We start from the raw sequence: 15,417 nt of genomic DNA, 5'->3' as shown, positions 1-15,417 counted from the left end.
ACGATGATAGGTAGGGCAAACCAAAGGTGGTACCAGCTAACAAGACACATCTACTGATGTCACCTGAAAGTCCCGTGTGCAAACCATACAGTCCCGTGTGTAAACCATACGGTCCTGTGTGCAAACCATACAGGGGGATATTCTTATACCGGAAGCAATGCTGTGGCAGAAAAATGTCAGAGCAGACTGTTAACATAATGTTCCCACTTCCTGGACAGTTCTGCAAAACTTCCAGTGCAGAGAAAATTTACAAGATGTTGCCAGGACTTGAGGTCCTACATTAGGGAAAGGATGAATCGGTTAGGACTTTAATCCCTGAAGCATCGAAGATTGATGAGAACAACAGGAATTCTGCAGATGCTGGAAATTCAAGCAACACACATCAAAGTTGCTGGTGAACGCAGCAGGCCAGGAAGCATCTCTAGGAAGAGGTACAGTCAACGTTTCAGGCCGAGACCCTTCGTCAGGACCCTTCCTGACGAAGGGTCTCGGCCTGAAACGTCGACTGTACCTCTTCCTAGACATGCTGCCTAGCCTGCTGCGTTCACCAGCAACTTTGAAGATTGATGAAAGATTTGATAGAGGTATACAAAATTATGAAGGGTATAAATAGGAATGTAAGCAGGCTTTTTCCATTGAGGTCGGGTTACACTAGAACTAGAGGCCATGGGTTACAGGTGAAAGGTGAAATGATCAAGGGGAACTTCCTCACTCTGAGGGTGGTGCAAAGGTGGAATGAGTGGAAGTGTGTGTGGATTTGATTGCAAAATTAAGTACATGGACGGGAACGATATGGAGAAATTTAGTTCAGTGCGGGCAGATGGGACTAGGCAGAATAATAGTTCAGTATGGACTAGATGGGCTGAAGGGCCTGTGTCTGTGCTGTAGTGTTTTATGACTTTAAGTTCTTGAAATATGTGAAAACAGGGCAGGCTGCAAATTCAGGCAAACATAAAGCTTAAAAATTCAAGAAACAAGAGGGTCAGTAAATGCCAACTACAGATTATAATAACTTAAGAAAAAGTGAACACAAAACACACTAAGAAAACTTTAAAAATATATATATAATCTACCGATGCTATTAAATTGACAAAAATATGAAATGCATTCACATATTACGTCTCAATTTTATTTAATTGGGGGATTCATGGATTAAGTCTTCAAGTTAAATTAGGGTTATTGTCCTTTAATATATACATGTATACGACCAAACGAGACGTTTCTCCAGGTCTGGGTGTAAAGCACAGTAGTACACAACATAAATAACACACAATAACTTTGGAAAGTAAAGATAAAGTCTACAGATGAATTACACATAATTTATGCACTTTACTTTGTTTATTTAAGTATCGTCAGTTATAGAACAGATTAACCAGTGACGGTTTAAATACACTGCGACCTAAAGTTCAGAAGTCTAATGGCCTGGGGGAAGAAACTACCTCTCATCCTGACCGTTCTTGTTTTTATACATTGTAGTCTCCTGCCTGATGGTAGAAAGTCAAAGAGGATGTTGGATGGATGGGTGGGATTCTTAGCAATACTACGGGCCCTGTGGACGGAGTGATCCTGATAAATGTCCTCGACAGATGGTAGGGACACCTCGATGATCCTCTCAGCTGTTCTCACAGTCCTTTGTAGGGACTTCTGGTCCAATGCTCGGCTGCTCCCATACCAGATGGAGATGCAACTTCTCAGGACACTCCCAATAGTGCTCCTGTCAAATTCAGATAAGATGGTGGGGGAGGGAAGCCTCACCTGCCTCTAGTGAAGGCATTGCTGTGCCTTCTTGTTCAGGAAGGTGATATTAAGGGACCAGGTGAGTTCATCTGTGATGTGAACTCTCAGAAATCTGGTGCACTGAACTTCCTCTATGGCGAAGCCACGTATTATCAAACAATTTCAATTAAAACACCTTGGCACGTCAATAAAAGAGAACGAATACAAGCTTCTACTTACACAGGCCAGAAAAAGGTACCAGGCTTTACTCCTTGATTCTCAGTTGTTACCCAGATCTAACAAGGTGCAAGATAAGGAATTAGACATCATCGTTTAGGAAAACATAAACAGCTAAAATAGCAAGATTAAAAGTTAAAGAGATTGAAGCAAACAGTGAGACAAGTCATTTGTATCAAACAAGCAGGGATTGTGCTGGATAACCCACAGGAGCCGCCATGCTTCCAGCATCAACAACTCACCAACTCTAACCCATACGTCGTGGGAACGTGGGAGGGAACCAGAGGAAGCCCACAGAGTTACGGGGGGAATGTACAAACTCCTTACAGATAGCAGCAGGAGTCAAACCCGATCCCCGGTGTTGTATCATGTATATTCATTCAATTTTGGAAGAAGGGAAGGTTAGCACGTGGTGGATGCCATCTCAGTCTGTTAATGCCCATGTGCCAAAGGCATATCCAAGGTAGCAAGTCCCAGCCTTATGATGAAACAACTCCATGAAATGTCCATTGCTCATTGGTACACACTACAGCTTCAGAGGAACTTGGGGGCAACCTCTTAGCCAGAAGGTGCTGAATCTGTGGAATTCGTTGTCACAGAGGGCCGTGAATGCCAAGTCACTGGGTGCATTTGAGGCAAATTGATAGGTTTTTGATTAGTACGAGGGTTATGATGAACAGAATCTGAATCACGTTTATTATCAGTGACGTATTGTATGTCATGAGGTTTGTTTTGTGACAACAGTACATTGATTGGTACATGGATGATAGAAAAATGGAGGGCTATGTTGAAGGGAAGGGTTAATAGACCATAAGACCATAAGACAAAGGAGCAGAAGTCGGCCATTCAGTCCATTGAGTCTGCTCTGCCATTTTATCATGAGCTGATCCATTCTGCCATTTAGTCCCACTCCCCTGCCTTCTCACCATAACCTTTGATGCCCTGGCTACTCAGATACCTATCAATCTCTGCCTTAAATACACCCAATGACTTGGCCTCCACTGCTGCCCGTGGCAACAAATTCCATAGATTTACCACCCTCTGACTAAAAAAATTTCTTCGCATTTCAGTTCTGAATGGGCGCCCTTCAATCCTTAAGTCATGCCCTCTCATACTAGACTCCCCCATCATGGGAAACAACTTTGCCACATCCACTCTGTCCATGCCTTTCAACATTCAAAATGTTTCTATGAGGTCTCCCCTCATTCTTCTAAACTCCAAGGAATACAGTCCAAGAGCGGACAAACGTTCCTCATATGTTAACCCTCTCATTCCCGGAATCATTCTAGTGCATCTTCTCTGTACCCTCTCCAACGTCAGCACATCCTTTCTTAAATAAGGAGACCAAAACTGCCCACAATACTCCAAGTGAGGTCTCACCAGCGCCTTATAAATCCTCAACATCACATCCCTGCTCCTATACTCTATTCCTCTAGAAATGAATGCTAACATTGCATTCGCCTTCTTCACTACTGACTCAACCTGGAGGTTAACCTTAAGGGTATCCTGTACGAGGACTCCCAAGTCCCATTGCATTTCAGAACTTTGAATTCTCTCCCCATTTAAATAATAGTCTGCCCGTTTATTTTTTCTGCCAAAAAATAGATTAGAAGGTCGGCACAATATTGTGGGCTGAAGGGAATGAAATGTACCATAATGTTCTGTACTCTATGTTTCCTGGTTCCGGTTGCTGTGGCCTTGTGTCTCACCAGATCAACACTGCATTAAAAGCATAAGTGGATTCCAAGAGAATCTGTTGTCTTCTACTGACATACAACTCAGAGTAGGCAACAGATTTGAAGATTGGAGGAAGGTATAAGGGGGATGTCAGAGGTAGGTGCTTTATGCAGAGAGTGGTGGGTGTGTGGGATGCCCTGACAGGGGTGGGGATAGATCAGGACAATTCTCCTCATAATGACATCATGGTTGAATGGTGGAGAAGACTTGGTGGGCTGACTGGCCGACTTCTGCTCCTATGTCTTGTCAATATAATTTTAGGATGAAAGTGGCATCACAGGTAGACAGGGTCATATAAAGAAAGCTTTCGGCACATTGGCCTTCTTAAATCTATGTATTGAGTACAGGAGGAATTCTGCAGATGCTGGAAATTCAAGCAACTTTGATGTGTGTTTATTGAGTACAGGAGATGGGAAGTTATGTCGAAATTGTACAAGACATTGGTGAAGCCTAATTGGGGCTGTTGTATGCAGTTCTGGTCACCTACCGACAGGAAGGATGTAAATATGGTTGAAAGAGTACAGAGAAAACCTACAAGGATGTTGCTGGGTCTGGGGGACCTGAGTTATAAGGAAAGATTGAATAGGTTAGGACTGTACTCCTTGGAACATAGAAGGCTGAGAGGAGATTTGATAGAGGTATGCAAAATTATGAGGGGTAAATGCAAGCAGACTTTTTCCACTGACTGGAATGAAAGGACATGGGTTAAGGGTGAAAGGTGAAATATTTAAGGGGAAACTGAGAGGGAATTTCACTCAGAGGGTGGTGTGAGTGTGGAATGAACTGCCAGCGTAAGTAGTGGTTTGATTGCAACATTTAAGAGAAGTTTGGATAGGTACAAGGATGGTAGGGGTCTGGACCACGGAAGTGGGCAGTTTAGGTGGCTTGGCATGGACTAGATGGGATGAAGGTCCTGTTTGTCCATTGTACTTTTTTATGAGTCTATGATTGGAGGAAAATATAAAGGTGGATGTCAGAGAGTGGTGAAAGTGTGGAACACCCTGTCGGGGTGGTGGTAGAGGCAGATACATTAGGGGCGTGCAAGAAGCTCTTGAAAAGGCACATGAATGATAGAAAAATGGAGAGTTACATGGAGGGAAGGGTTTGACTGATCGTAGAGTAGGTTTAATGATCAGCACATTATGGGCCAAAGGGCCTGTACTGTGCTGTAATGTTCTATGATTTATGCAATACAGTGTAATACATTAAAATTACTATAAATTTCAATAATATATAAAAAATAAGGTTGTGTGTATGAACTGTCCAGGGACCTGACGCCAGAGGCAAGAGGCTGGAGAATAGGATTGAGGACAAAAAGCAACATCAGCCATGATTAAATGGTGCAGTATCCTCAACGGGCTGAATGGCCTAATTCTCCTTCTCGGTCTTATGGTCTTAACAGCACTCCTTTCTGCTTGATGCATTTGCCCTTCTAGAGGAGTGTTCAAAGGCAACCAGCTGTGCCCCAAAGCAGGTCAAAGTGAGACTGCTGGATGGAGAGAGTGGGTGTAATTGATCATTTCTATCCATGGTTTCCAACACCACTGTCAGCTGACATATCAGCACTGGATCATCAGAGATGCCTTCGTTCGCATGAGACACTAGACTGAGACCCATTTGCTGTCTCCGATGTAGTAGATCCCATGATATAATTCAAAGACCTGGGGAATTTGCCTAGATTCCTGAGCAAGAGGATGACGGGGTTGAGATACACAGGAGATACAAGGTGCTCCTTCCCTCCGCTAGCCTGCAGATCACCCTCGGGCAAGGTGTGGCACCAGCTTAGCCCCTCTCCACCCCCCCCACCCCCGATCAGAGGCACATGAAGCCAAAGAACCAGGTGGTGGATGGTCGTACGGGCAGCCGGTGCAGATCATGTCCTGGTTATGTGACCACTGACGCCAGGTAGACAATCTCTGAAGTGTATTGATAATGGCTGGGCTCACCCACCATGTAAGGACACTACCCAAAAGAAGGCAATGGCAAACCACTTATGCAGAAAAATTTGGCAAGAGCAATCGTGAAAGTGGGAGGGGGAGGGGGAGATCCGAAATGATAGGAGAAGACAGGAGGGGGAGGGAAACACTGAACACCTATGCTCTGTCGGCCAGAGAAAGCAGGATCTCCTAGTGGCCACACATTTTAATTCCACGTCCCATTACCATTCTGATATGTCTATTCACGGCCTCCTCTACAGTAAAGATGAAGCCACATTCAGGTTGGAGGAACAACACCTTATATTCCGTCTGGGTAACCTCCAACCTGATGGCATGAACATTGACTTCTCAAACTTCCGCTAATGCCCCACCTACCCCTCGTACCCCATCCGGTATTTATTTATGTACACACATTCTTTTTCTCCCTCTGTCCCTCTGACTATACCCCTTGCCCATCCTCTTGGTCCCCCCCCCTTTCCTTCTCCCTGGGCCTCCTGTCCCATGATCCTCTCACATCCCTTTTGCCAATCACCTGTCCAGCTCTTGGCTCCATCCCTCCCCCTCCTGTCTTCTCCCATCATTTCGGATCTCCCCCTCCCCCTCCCACTTTCAAATCTCTTACTAGCTCTTCTTTCAGTTAGTCCTGACGAAGGGTCTCAGCCCGAAACGTCGACTGTACCTCTTCCCAGAGATGCTGCCTGGCCTGCTGCGTTCACCAGCAACTTTTATGTGTGTTGCTTGAAATTCCAGCATCTGCAGATTTCCTCGTGTTTGAGTAAAAATAAAGCACTCACTTCATGTTTTATTTATTGGTTAACTCATTTAAAATCTTTCATTTCCTTTCCTTAATTAGTTTCTGAAACATTAACTGAGTATTTTCACTGGTGGATGATAGGGACGTACTGTACTACTTTCGTCTGTCCAGGTTTCCAGCTGAAAAGCAATAGAACTTACTGGCTGTCCGCCCCACCATCGAGGATTGAATTTTTCTCTACTCCGAAGACTGAAGTTGGCATCAAACACAGGGTCATACATTAAATTTCCAACAATTCCGTGCGATTCAGGATAAAGTCCCTTTGTATGAAAAACAAAAGTACATTCATTAAATATGCTCTTTGATAGTCAGAATGTACAGAGTTTTTACACTATCACTTAACAAGAGAAACTGTATATTTAGAATCCATTTCTAGCAATTTAAAACTGGAAGGCTCTCTTCCTCATTCAGTTATGCATTGACAAAGGTAAGAAAACAAGTATTTGTGTTTAGTTGCAAAAGCCTTAGGCACATATTCATATATAACGAGGGAGCCTAAGACTTTTGCAGAGTACTGTAGTAATTTTATGTATTGCACTGTACTGCTGCTGCAAAATAAAAGCAAATTTCATGGCACATGTGAGTGATGATAAACCTGATTCTGATACGGGTCTCTATTGTGGACAGAGTGGGAAGGGGGCAGAAAGAGGGGAATCATGTTTGGGAAAGGGGAAGGGAGGGGGAGGGAGCAGGATGCACTAGAGACATTCTGTAATGATCAATAAACCAATTGTTTAGAATCAAATGACCTTGCCTGGTGTCTCAGGGCTGGGTGTGTCTGCACACTCCTTCTCTGCCACCCGTCCCACACCGTCCCTTGGCACTGCACTTCACACTCCCCATTCCCAACATCCTTTCCTCCTGCCAAATTTACAAACTCGCTCTCCGCTCCACGTTGAGAAAAAGTCTTCGGCGCCCTAGCTATATATGCAGCTAAGACTTTTGCACTGATGTGTTCACTCATCTCCGCAGATGCTGCCCGACTTGCTGAGTTCCTCCAGCATTGTGTGTGCTGCTCCAGGTGTGCAGCACCTGCAGAATCTCCTGTGTTTATTGGGAGAAGGCAGAAGAATGGGGCTGAGAGGAAGAATGGATCAGCCATGATGGGGTGCAGGAGCAGAATGGCCCATTGTCTTATCAAATTAAATTTTCCCCCTGTATTTCAGCTTTGAATGTTTTGATTATTCAATGATTTCAAAACCTAGATGCAGAATGTGCCCAAAGAGTAAAAAATTAGTGAGGGGATGTAGCAAAGTGTTGAGACATTAACATCAACAAAACTGCCTTTAATGAGTCTCAGCGATTTTATTTCCCTGAGCACACAGTGTCTACAGTATTGTAGCACTTTAACACTGATTAGTTTAAAATCAGGTTAAATCAGAGCAGTACTCAATGAAGAGCCAAAAAAAAAAATTAAAGCTCCTCACCTTAGAAATGATTTATTTTTCCTTTTGCTGTTGGATGACTTTCAAAACTTTATACATCATCATCGTGTGCTGTGTCGTATACCATAGGCAGTCATGGTCTTTCCTTGACTTTGATTGTTTTTGGCAATTTTTTTTTTATATAAACAGAAGTGCTTTGTTGTTGCCTTCTTCTGGGCAGTGTCTCGACAAGATTCCTTCCCTCTGCTGGGCTACAGGTCATCCTTGGGCAAGGAGTAGCACCTGCTTCGGTCCCCCACCCGATCAGGGTCACGTGAAGCCATAGGAGCAGGTCGTCATGGGAGCATCTGGTGCCTATCACAAGTCCTGGTTATGCGACCACCGACGCCAGGCAGACAATCACTGTAGAGCATTGACAATGGCTGGGGTCACCCGCGTTGTAGAGACACTGACCAGAAGGCGGAAATGGCAAATCACTTCTGCAGAAAAATTTGCCAAGAACGGTCATGGTTATGGAAGGTCATACAACACAGAACATAACAAACGAACAAACTTCTGACTGTATGTTCCTGTCTCCTTTTCAAATACTGCCTAAGTCACCACAAATGAAGGAATACATTATGATACATTCTTGGCTGTTTTTTTACCAAGTGTCATCATGTCAAATATGTAGCCATCACATAACAGGTATTTCATCAGCAGCAATTTGGAATGAAGGTTTGTATTATTAAAAAAATGCAGAAATCAAAAATCACTCCGTTTAAATGTTTATAAATTAATTTGTCAGGCAATAAAGAAACTAACATTCTCAAAACGGAGCAAAAGCATCTACTTTTATAAATGTAGTACTTACGGTAGCAAGAGTATACATATTGGGGAAGGTTTTGGTTGGATAAACTGGCCTCATGTAGGGGGCATGGGTTCCACAAGATCCTAATTAAAAACAAACATTATGTAGAAAAAAAAACAGGGTTATAATATTTGACATCTGTGGGAAAGAAGCACTCATGTGAAGTTCTAAAAACTACCACAGAATATACAACTGAGGTTTGATGTTATATTCTTCAGTCATAAACTTGCAAAGTAAACTTTGTTACATTTGGAAATACTCTCTATCCGGATTTCTTTCATCAAGTTCTTGCAGAGCTTATGATCAGAGCAACACGTTAAATCTGCATCTGGAAGTTATTAAATGTGTTATATCCATGCAAAGCCTAAACCCTTTCAACTACAGAAATGGCAAACTAAGTAGGTAAAATAGTTAACAAACAGAATTTTTAAGCAACAAGCTATATGCTAATAATTTTACCATTGACTTCAAAGAATTAAGTATCAGGGTATCTCTGCAATAGTCTATTTCACAAAATCAGATTTAGATTTATTTAGCACATGTATATCGAATCATAGTGAAATGCGTCATTTGCATTAACAACCAACACACTCGAGGATATGCTGGTGGCAATGCCAAGTGTTGCCACACATTCTGGCGCTGACAAAGCCTGCCCGCATTGCTCAGCAGAGAACACAGAACACACCAAGTGACAAAGCAACAGCAGCAACACCTTATATTCTGTCCAGGTAGCCTCCAACCTGATGGCATGAGTATCAATTCAGTAAAAAAAATTCCCTTCTCCACCCCTCTCCTATTCCCCTCTTTGGCCTCCTACCCCTTCTCACCTCCCCCCGTGCCTCTCCTCCTTCCCTTTCTCCTATGGTCCACTGTCCTCTCCTATCACGTCCTTCCTCTCCAGCCTGTCACCTTTCCCACCCACCTGGCTTCACCTATCACCTTTTAGCTAACCTCCCTTCCCTCCCCCCATATTTTTATTCTGGTGTCTTTCCCCTTCCTTTCCAGTCCTGAAAAAGGGTCAGGGGTCAGGGGTCAGGGTCAGGGCCCGAGCCTGAATTGTTGACTGTTTGTTCACTTCCATAGACGCTGCCTGACCTGCCGAGTTCCTCCGGCATTCTGTGCGAGTTGCTGTAGGTTTCCAGCATCTGTAGAACCTCTTGTGCTGAGCAGCAAATCAAGCCCCATCCCTCCCATTCCACCCACACACACAGTCCTCTCACATACCTCCTAATACTTCACTTTTTGTTTAAGTCAACGGAAATCAAAATTAGGAGACATTTCAAACTCTCTGCTGAGCAGCTCTCAGACATTTATACAATCACATTCACTGTTCCCTCTAACCTGCACAGCCACACCGTAACTGAAATACTCCCACGCACACAGCCTTTGTTGCCATGCAGATAGAATTTTCTTTAAAATAATATTTTATTAAAGTGTCGCAATTTTCAGGCTGTACAAATATATCCTACTCAGAGCAGTGGTTGGATCTCACTGCTGTAAAAAAATGTGTCATAGAAAACTGCAGCATAGAAATACACCCTTTGGCCCATCTAGTCTGTGCCAAACCATTGAAAGGGAACATTGATCACATCATCAGTCTCTAACCCACTGTGTCTGAAAAGCCATTTCTATTTTGATGGTCTTTGTTACCCTAACATAGCCACATCTTACCATATGAATATAACATGTAGCAATAAAAAGTACACATTTTTATGCAGTTACTGCAGAGACAGAGAGTTCTGCTTTCTCCAATTGCTACTAATGTTATTTTTGGGTTTTCAAAGAGAACAAGGCTTGATTCAAACCACAGATTTGTTTGACTTTACTTGTGAATGTTGTACTTCTTCATGCAAATCCAGCAAAATCACATTTACATGGAGCTTAACCCTTTCCTACTTGAAAACATTCATCACTTTCCATGGGAACCAACAAGACTCTCTGGGTACGCAAACACGAGGAAACCTGCAGATGCTGAAAATTCAAGCAACACACACAAAAAATGCTGGTGAACGCAGCAGGCCAGGCAGCATCTACAGGAAGAGGTACAGTCGACGTTTCGGGCTGAGACCCTTCGTCCTGACGAGGTGGAGATTCGGGACGAGTAGTTTCTAATTTTCAAAAGTAGAACCTGTTATTTGTTTTCTTTTTTTTAATTTCAGAAGCAATGCCTCTGACTGTATAGGTGGCAGGGTGGAGATACTGTACCTCTCCACCAAAGGAAGTGTGAGGTACTCCTTCCCTTCACTAGTCTGTAGATCACCCTTGGGTGAGGTGTAGCACCTGCTTAGCACCCCCCCCGCACCCCCGATCAGGATCACGTGAAGCCATGGGAGCAGGTGGTGGACGGTGCATATCGCAAGTCCTGATTATGCAACCACAGATGCCATGCAGTCAATCTCTGGGTGATAATGGCTGGGCTCACCCGCCTTGTAAAGACACTGCCCAGAGGCAGTAATGGCAGCCACTTCTGTAGAAAAAATTGCTAAGAACAATCATGGTCACCATGATCAGCTACATCATACGACACAGCACATAATAATGATGATGATGATATACAATTATGAAGGGTAAGGTCAGGGTAAATGCAAGCAGGCTTTTTCCACTGAGGATGGGTGGGACTACAAGTCGTGGTCATGGGTTAAGGGTGAAAGGTGAAATATTTAAGGGGAACACGAGAGGGAGCTTCCTCACTCAGAAGGTGGTGAGAGTGTGGAACGAGCTGCCAGTGGGAGTGGTGGGTGTGAGCTTGATTTCAACATTTAAGAGACGGCTGTATGGGTCAATGGATAGGAGGGAAATGGAGGACTCTGATCCAGGTACAGGTCATTAATAAAAAAGTAAAGCAACTCCACTGATGTCTTGCACACCATCGGTCTCTGCTAAAAGAAGCATGGAGAATAGAATGTGGTCAAGTAGATGTGCTGAGTAAAGATCATCACTTTGTTCCTGTAGAATCCCTCAAGTCAACGGCCTCAGTCTAACAGGTCAACTCTTTAACGGTTGATTATTTTTCAGCCTGGAAGTGGGTGGAGGGAAAGGCCATGATATATTTCACATTTAAAAGCAGCTGCCATACATAGATATGTCATTATTCACAGCTGATTGGGATTTAGAGAGAGTTACACACTAAACGGGACCAATTTTTTTTTAATTTGGAGTGGATCCCAATTTTAAAAATGCACCATTCATGGTGCTGGAGTCAGTCCGAATCAACTCAGAATTTATTAGTTCCAGTTTTTTGGGGGAAATTTTGCAAAGTTTACTGGGATTTTCAAATTTACCTCTTCCTTACACAACACTTTCTTAAATACAGAAGACTCTTCACTGTCAACTGGACAGTCTTAAAGAGGCGAGGAAATCAAACACCTCTGCTAAAAGTGGTGCACGTGGTCTCCATGAAACATTGAAGAGAAGTTTGGATGGGAACATGGTTGGGAGGAGTGTGGAGGGCTATAGTCTGGGTTCAGGTTGATAGGAGTGGGCAGCTTGAGAGTTCAGCATGGACTAGATGGGCTGAAGGGACTTTCTGTGTTGCAATGTGCTAACATTCTACACCTCTAATCAAAATCTAACCACAAATAACTATCTCAGGACAGATCCTCTGAAATGATAACAGCAAGGAGCTTAAAGTTGCTGATCCCCTCCACCTCTGATTCCCTATGAGGATCTCTGGTTTCCTTCTCCTGAAGTCAATACTCAACTCCTTGGTCATGTAGACATTCAGTAAGAGGTTGTTGTTATGGCACCACTCAGCCAGATTCTCAATCTCCCTACTATATGCTGGTTTGTTACCACCTTTGATCCGGCCAGCGGCAGTGGTGTCGTCAGCAAATTTAATCTGGCATTGGAGCTGTGCTTTGCCTTACAGTCACAAGTACAAAGTGAGTAGAGCAGGGGGCAAACGCACAGCCTTATGGTGTACCTCTGCTGATGGAGATTGTGGAGGAGATTTCATTGCCAATCCAAACTTGTCTGCAAGTGAGGAAATTGAGGATCCAATTGGACAAGGAGGTATTAAGGCTATGGTATTGAGGTATTTATGTAATTTAAGTGCTTAGAACATGTGCATTAAAATAAATGCATACTTCTTAATAATTAATGTTTCAATACTATTTAATAATGAGCCATTTGTGTCTTTGCAGTTAAGAACCGTATGTAGCAGCTCTGTCTGTGTAAGCAGCAATCATTTCATTTGAATATGCTACTGGTATCCACTGCCAGTTACCTCCAGGCATCACAGAGATCAAATCTTTACCTTATAGTGATGTATAAAATCGCAAGGGGCTTCGATAGGATGAATCCACACAGTCACCTGGGAAAGGGTGACTGAGAGGTAAAAGGTGACTAAGAGCTGAGAGGTAATGTTGCAGCTATACAGGACTCTGGTCAGACCCCACTTGGAGTTCTGTGCTCAGTTCTGGTCGCCTCACTACAGGAAGCATGTGGAAAGCATAGAAAGGGTGCAGAGGAGTTTTACAAGGATGTTGCCTGGATTGGGGACTTGCCTTATGAGAATAGGTTGAGTGAACTTGGCCTTTTCTCCTTGGAACGACGGAGGATGAGAAGTGACCTGATAGAGGTGTATAAGATGATGAGAGGCATTCGTCGTGTAGACAGTCAGAGGCTTTTCCCCAGGGCTGAAATGGTTGCCACAAGAGGACACAGTTTTAAGGTGCTGGGGAGTAGGTACAGAGGAGATGTCAGGTAAGTTTTTTTACTCAGAGGGTGGTGAGTGCTTGGAATGGGCTGCCAGCGATGATGGTGGAGGCGGATACGATAGGGTCTTTTAAGAGACTCCTGGATAGGTACATGGAGCTTAGAAAAATAGAGGGCTGTGGGTAACCCTAGGTAACTTCTAAAGTAAGTACATGTTCGGCACAGCATTGTGGGCCGAAGGGCCTGTATTGTGCTGTAGGGTTTCTATGTTTCTATAAAAGGGAATCAGAAAGTAGAGGGCATAGGTTAAAGGTTTGATGAGAAAGAATTAACAAGGATCCGAGGGGCAACCTCTTCACAGAAGATGGTGTTTAATGAGCTGCCAGGGGGGAGGAAATGGTTGAGGCAAGTGTGATAACAACAGATGAAGCACCAAGCATCACCTTTATTCGCTATCTACATTTACATGTATTAGCAAGTTCCTGTGGTGTGCTGGTCAGAGCACAACATGCAACAAAAAACAACTATTCAACAATTACAAAGAATTATATCAGTATGTATATAAGTATATAAAGCTAGAGGTTAAAAGATTTAAAGGACCTTTGGATGGTAAATGGATAGGAAAAGTTTAGAGAGCAGTTGGTTAAACGTGGGTACATAGGACTAGCTTGAAAAAGGATCTTGTGCTTTCCCGGAAAATGTGACACGTAAACTCCTCTTGGGCTTCCAGCTGGGTCCAGGTGTCAATTTTAACCGACGCTTCGGTGACAAGCTCCACCATCTTCATCAGGGATGATGCCCAGGCACGTCTAGTCCAGTGGTATATATACTCAACTCCAATCATCCTTCCCTCCTGACTGGTTAGTCCCCAACCAATCAGGTTTCCACTGTCTTATTTCAATGGCTTCCTTCACCTGGCAGTCCCAAAAGCCATTGGCAGATAGGAGGTCATCCATTTGGGTTACCCGGAGAGATCAGTGGTACCAGACGCAATGAGCACAGGATTGACTTTGACGGCACAAAACTACTGCGCCGCGCCAATAACTTTTGGGACCGCCTGGTGAAGGAAGCCATTGAAATAAGAGGAGAGAGTAAGAATTTCAACAAAGACGAAGGTCTCACTCTAAGTCAGAACTGGAAAACAATTTTAAACAAGGTGAGACAGCAGAAACCTGACAGGTTGAGGACTAACAATTCAGGAGGGAAGGACGATGGAATTGAGTATGTATATCACTGGACCGGACATACCTGGGCATCATCCCTGATGAAGGATGAAGGAATTTATCATCTCAATGTCAATTATAATCGACACTTGGACCTGGCTGGAAGCCCAAGAGGAGTTTATGAGAATTAGCTTGGTCAGCATGGGTGAGTTGGGCTGAAAGTTGACGCTTTGGGTCTTGGCCTGAAGCATCATCTTCATTGACGTGGCCTGGCCTGTTAGGCTCCTCCAGCATTTTATGCGTGGTGCAGAAAGATCTGCTTCTGTGTTGCATGACTTTATGGCTTTCTGAGTTTATAAGTGAGCTTCTGAAAGGACAGTACAAATCACAGAACTTCTCCAAACCAAGCTGCTTTGGACTACAGGAGCACAAATTCATTCAGAATTCCCAAGTCTGAATTTGATTCAACTTAATCTGATCAACATTTCAGAAATATCCCTTCTTTTAATACGTAGAAAGCGGAGCTGAAATTAAATGGAATTGAAGCCTTACTCAGTTTCTCAATGTTGGGCATGACCTTGCTGCCTTTCTTCATATACGAAGCACGAAAGCCATCCACAGAGAAAATGATCAGTGGGGGACGAACAAAGCTACAATGTACAATGCATTCACGTTAAGAGGAAGGTCAAGACAATAGCCATTCTAATTACTATTAAAATAAGTTATTTTATGCTACTAATGGCAGCATGGTACCATAGCATCTCATCTTACAACATCAGCAAACACCAGTTGGGTTTCCATTCTGATGCTGCCCGGAAGGAGTTTGTAAATTCTCCCCATGATCCAAGATTCTTCCAGGGGATCCAATGTCCTCCCACATTCCAAAAATGTACAAGTTAGGGCCACTGAGCTGTAAGCATTC

General features: G+C 43.6%; 1 protein-coding gene across 6 annotated transcripts in view; it reads right to left on the bottom strand.

Moving 5' to 3' along the window:
• enpp2 (ectonucleotide pyrophosphatase/phosphodiesterase 2) overlaps window positions 1-15,417 on the bottom strand; it is a 167,183-nt gene that overhangs the window by 90,756 nt on the left and 61,010 nt on the right. For all 6 annotated transcript variants that reach the window (XM_063067070.1, XM_063067065.1, XM_063067095.1 and 3 more), the window contains 4 exons: window positions 15,048-15,145; window positions 8,680-8,759; window positions 6,582-6,701; window positions 1,957-2,012 (listed from right to left, as the gene is read on the bottom strand). In XM_063067070.1, coding sequence (XP_062923140.1) covers window positions 1,957-2,012; window positions 6,582-6,701; window positions 8,680-8,759; window positions 15,048-15,145 — 354 coding nt within the window. The remainder of the gene's footprint in view (window positions 1-1,956; window positions 2,013-6,581; window positions 6,702-8,679; window positions 8,760-15,047; window positions 15,146-15,417) is intronic.

The sequence above is a fragment of the Mobula hypostoma genome, chromosome 1, assembly GCF_963921235.1.
Source record: "Mobula hypostoma chromosome 1, sMobHyp1.1, whole genome shotgun sequence".
Lineage (NCBI taxonomy): Eukaryota > Metazoa > Chordata > Chondrichthyes > Myliobatiformes > Myliobatidae > Mobula > Mobula hypostoma.
Note: the sequence above shows the minus strand (reverse complement) of the source record. Positions and strands in the feature narration are given on the sequence as shown.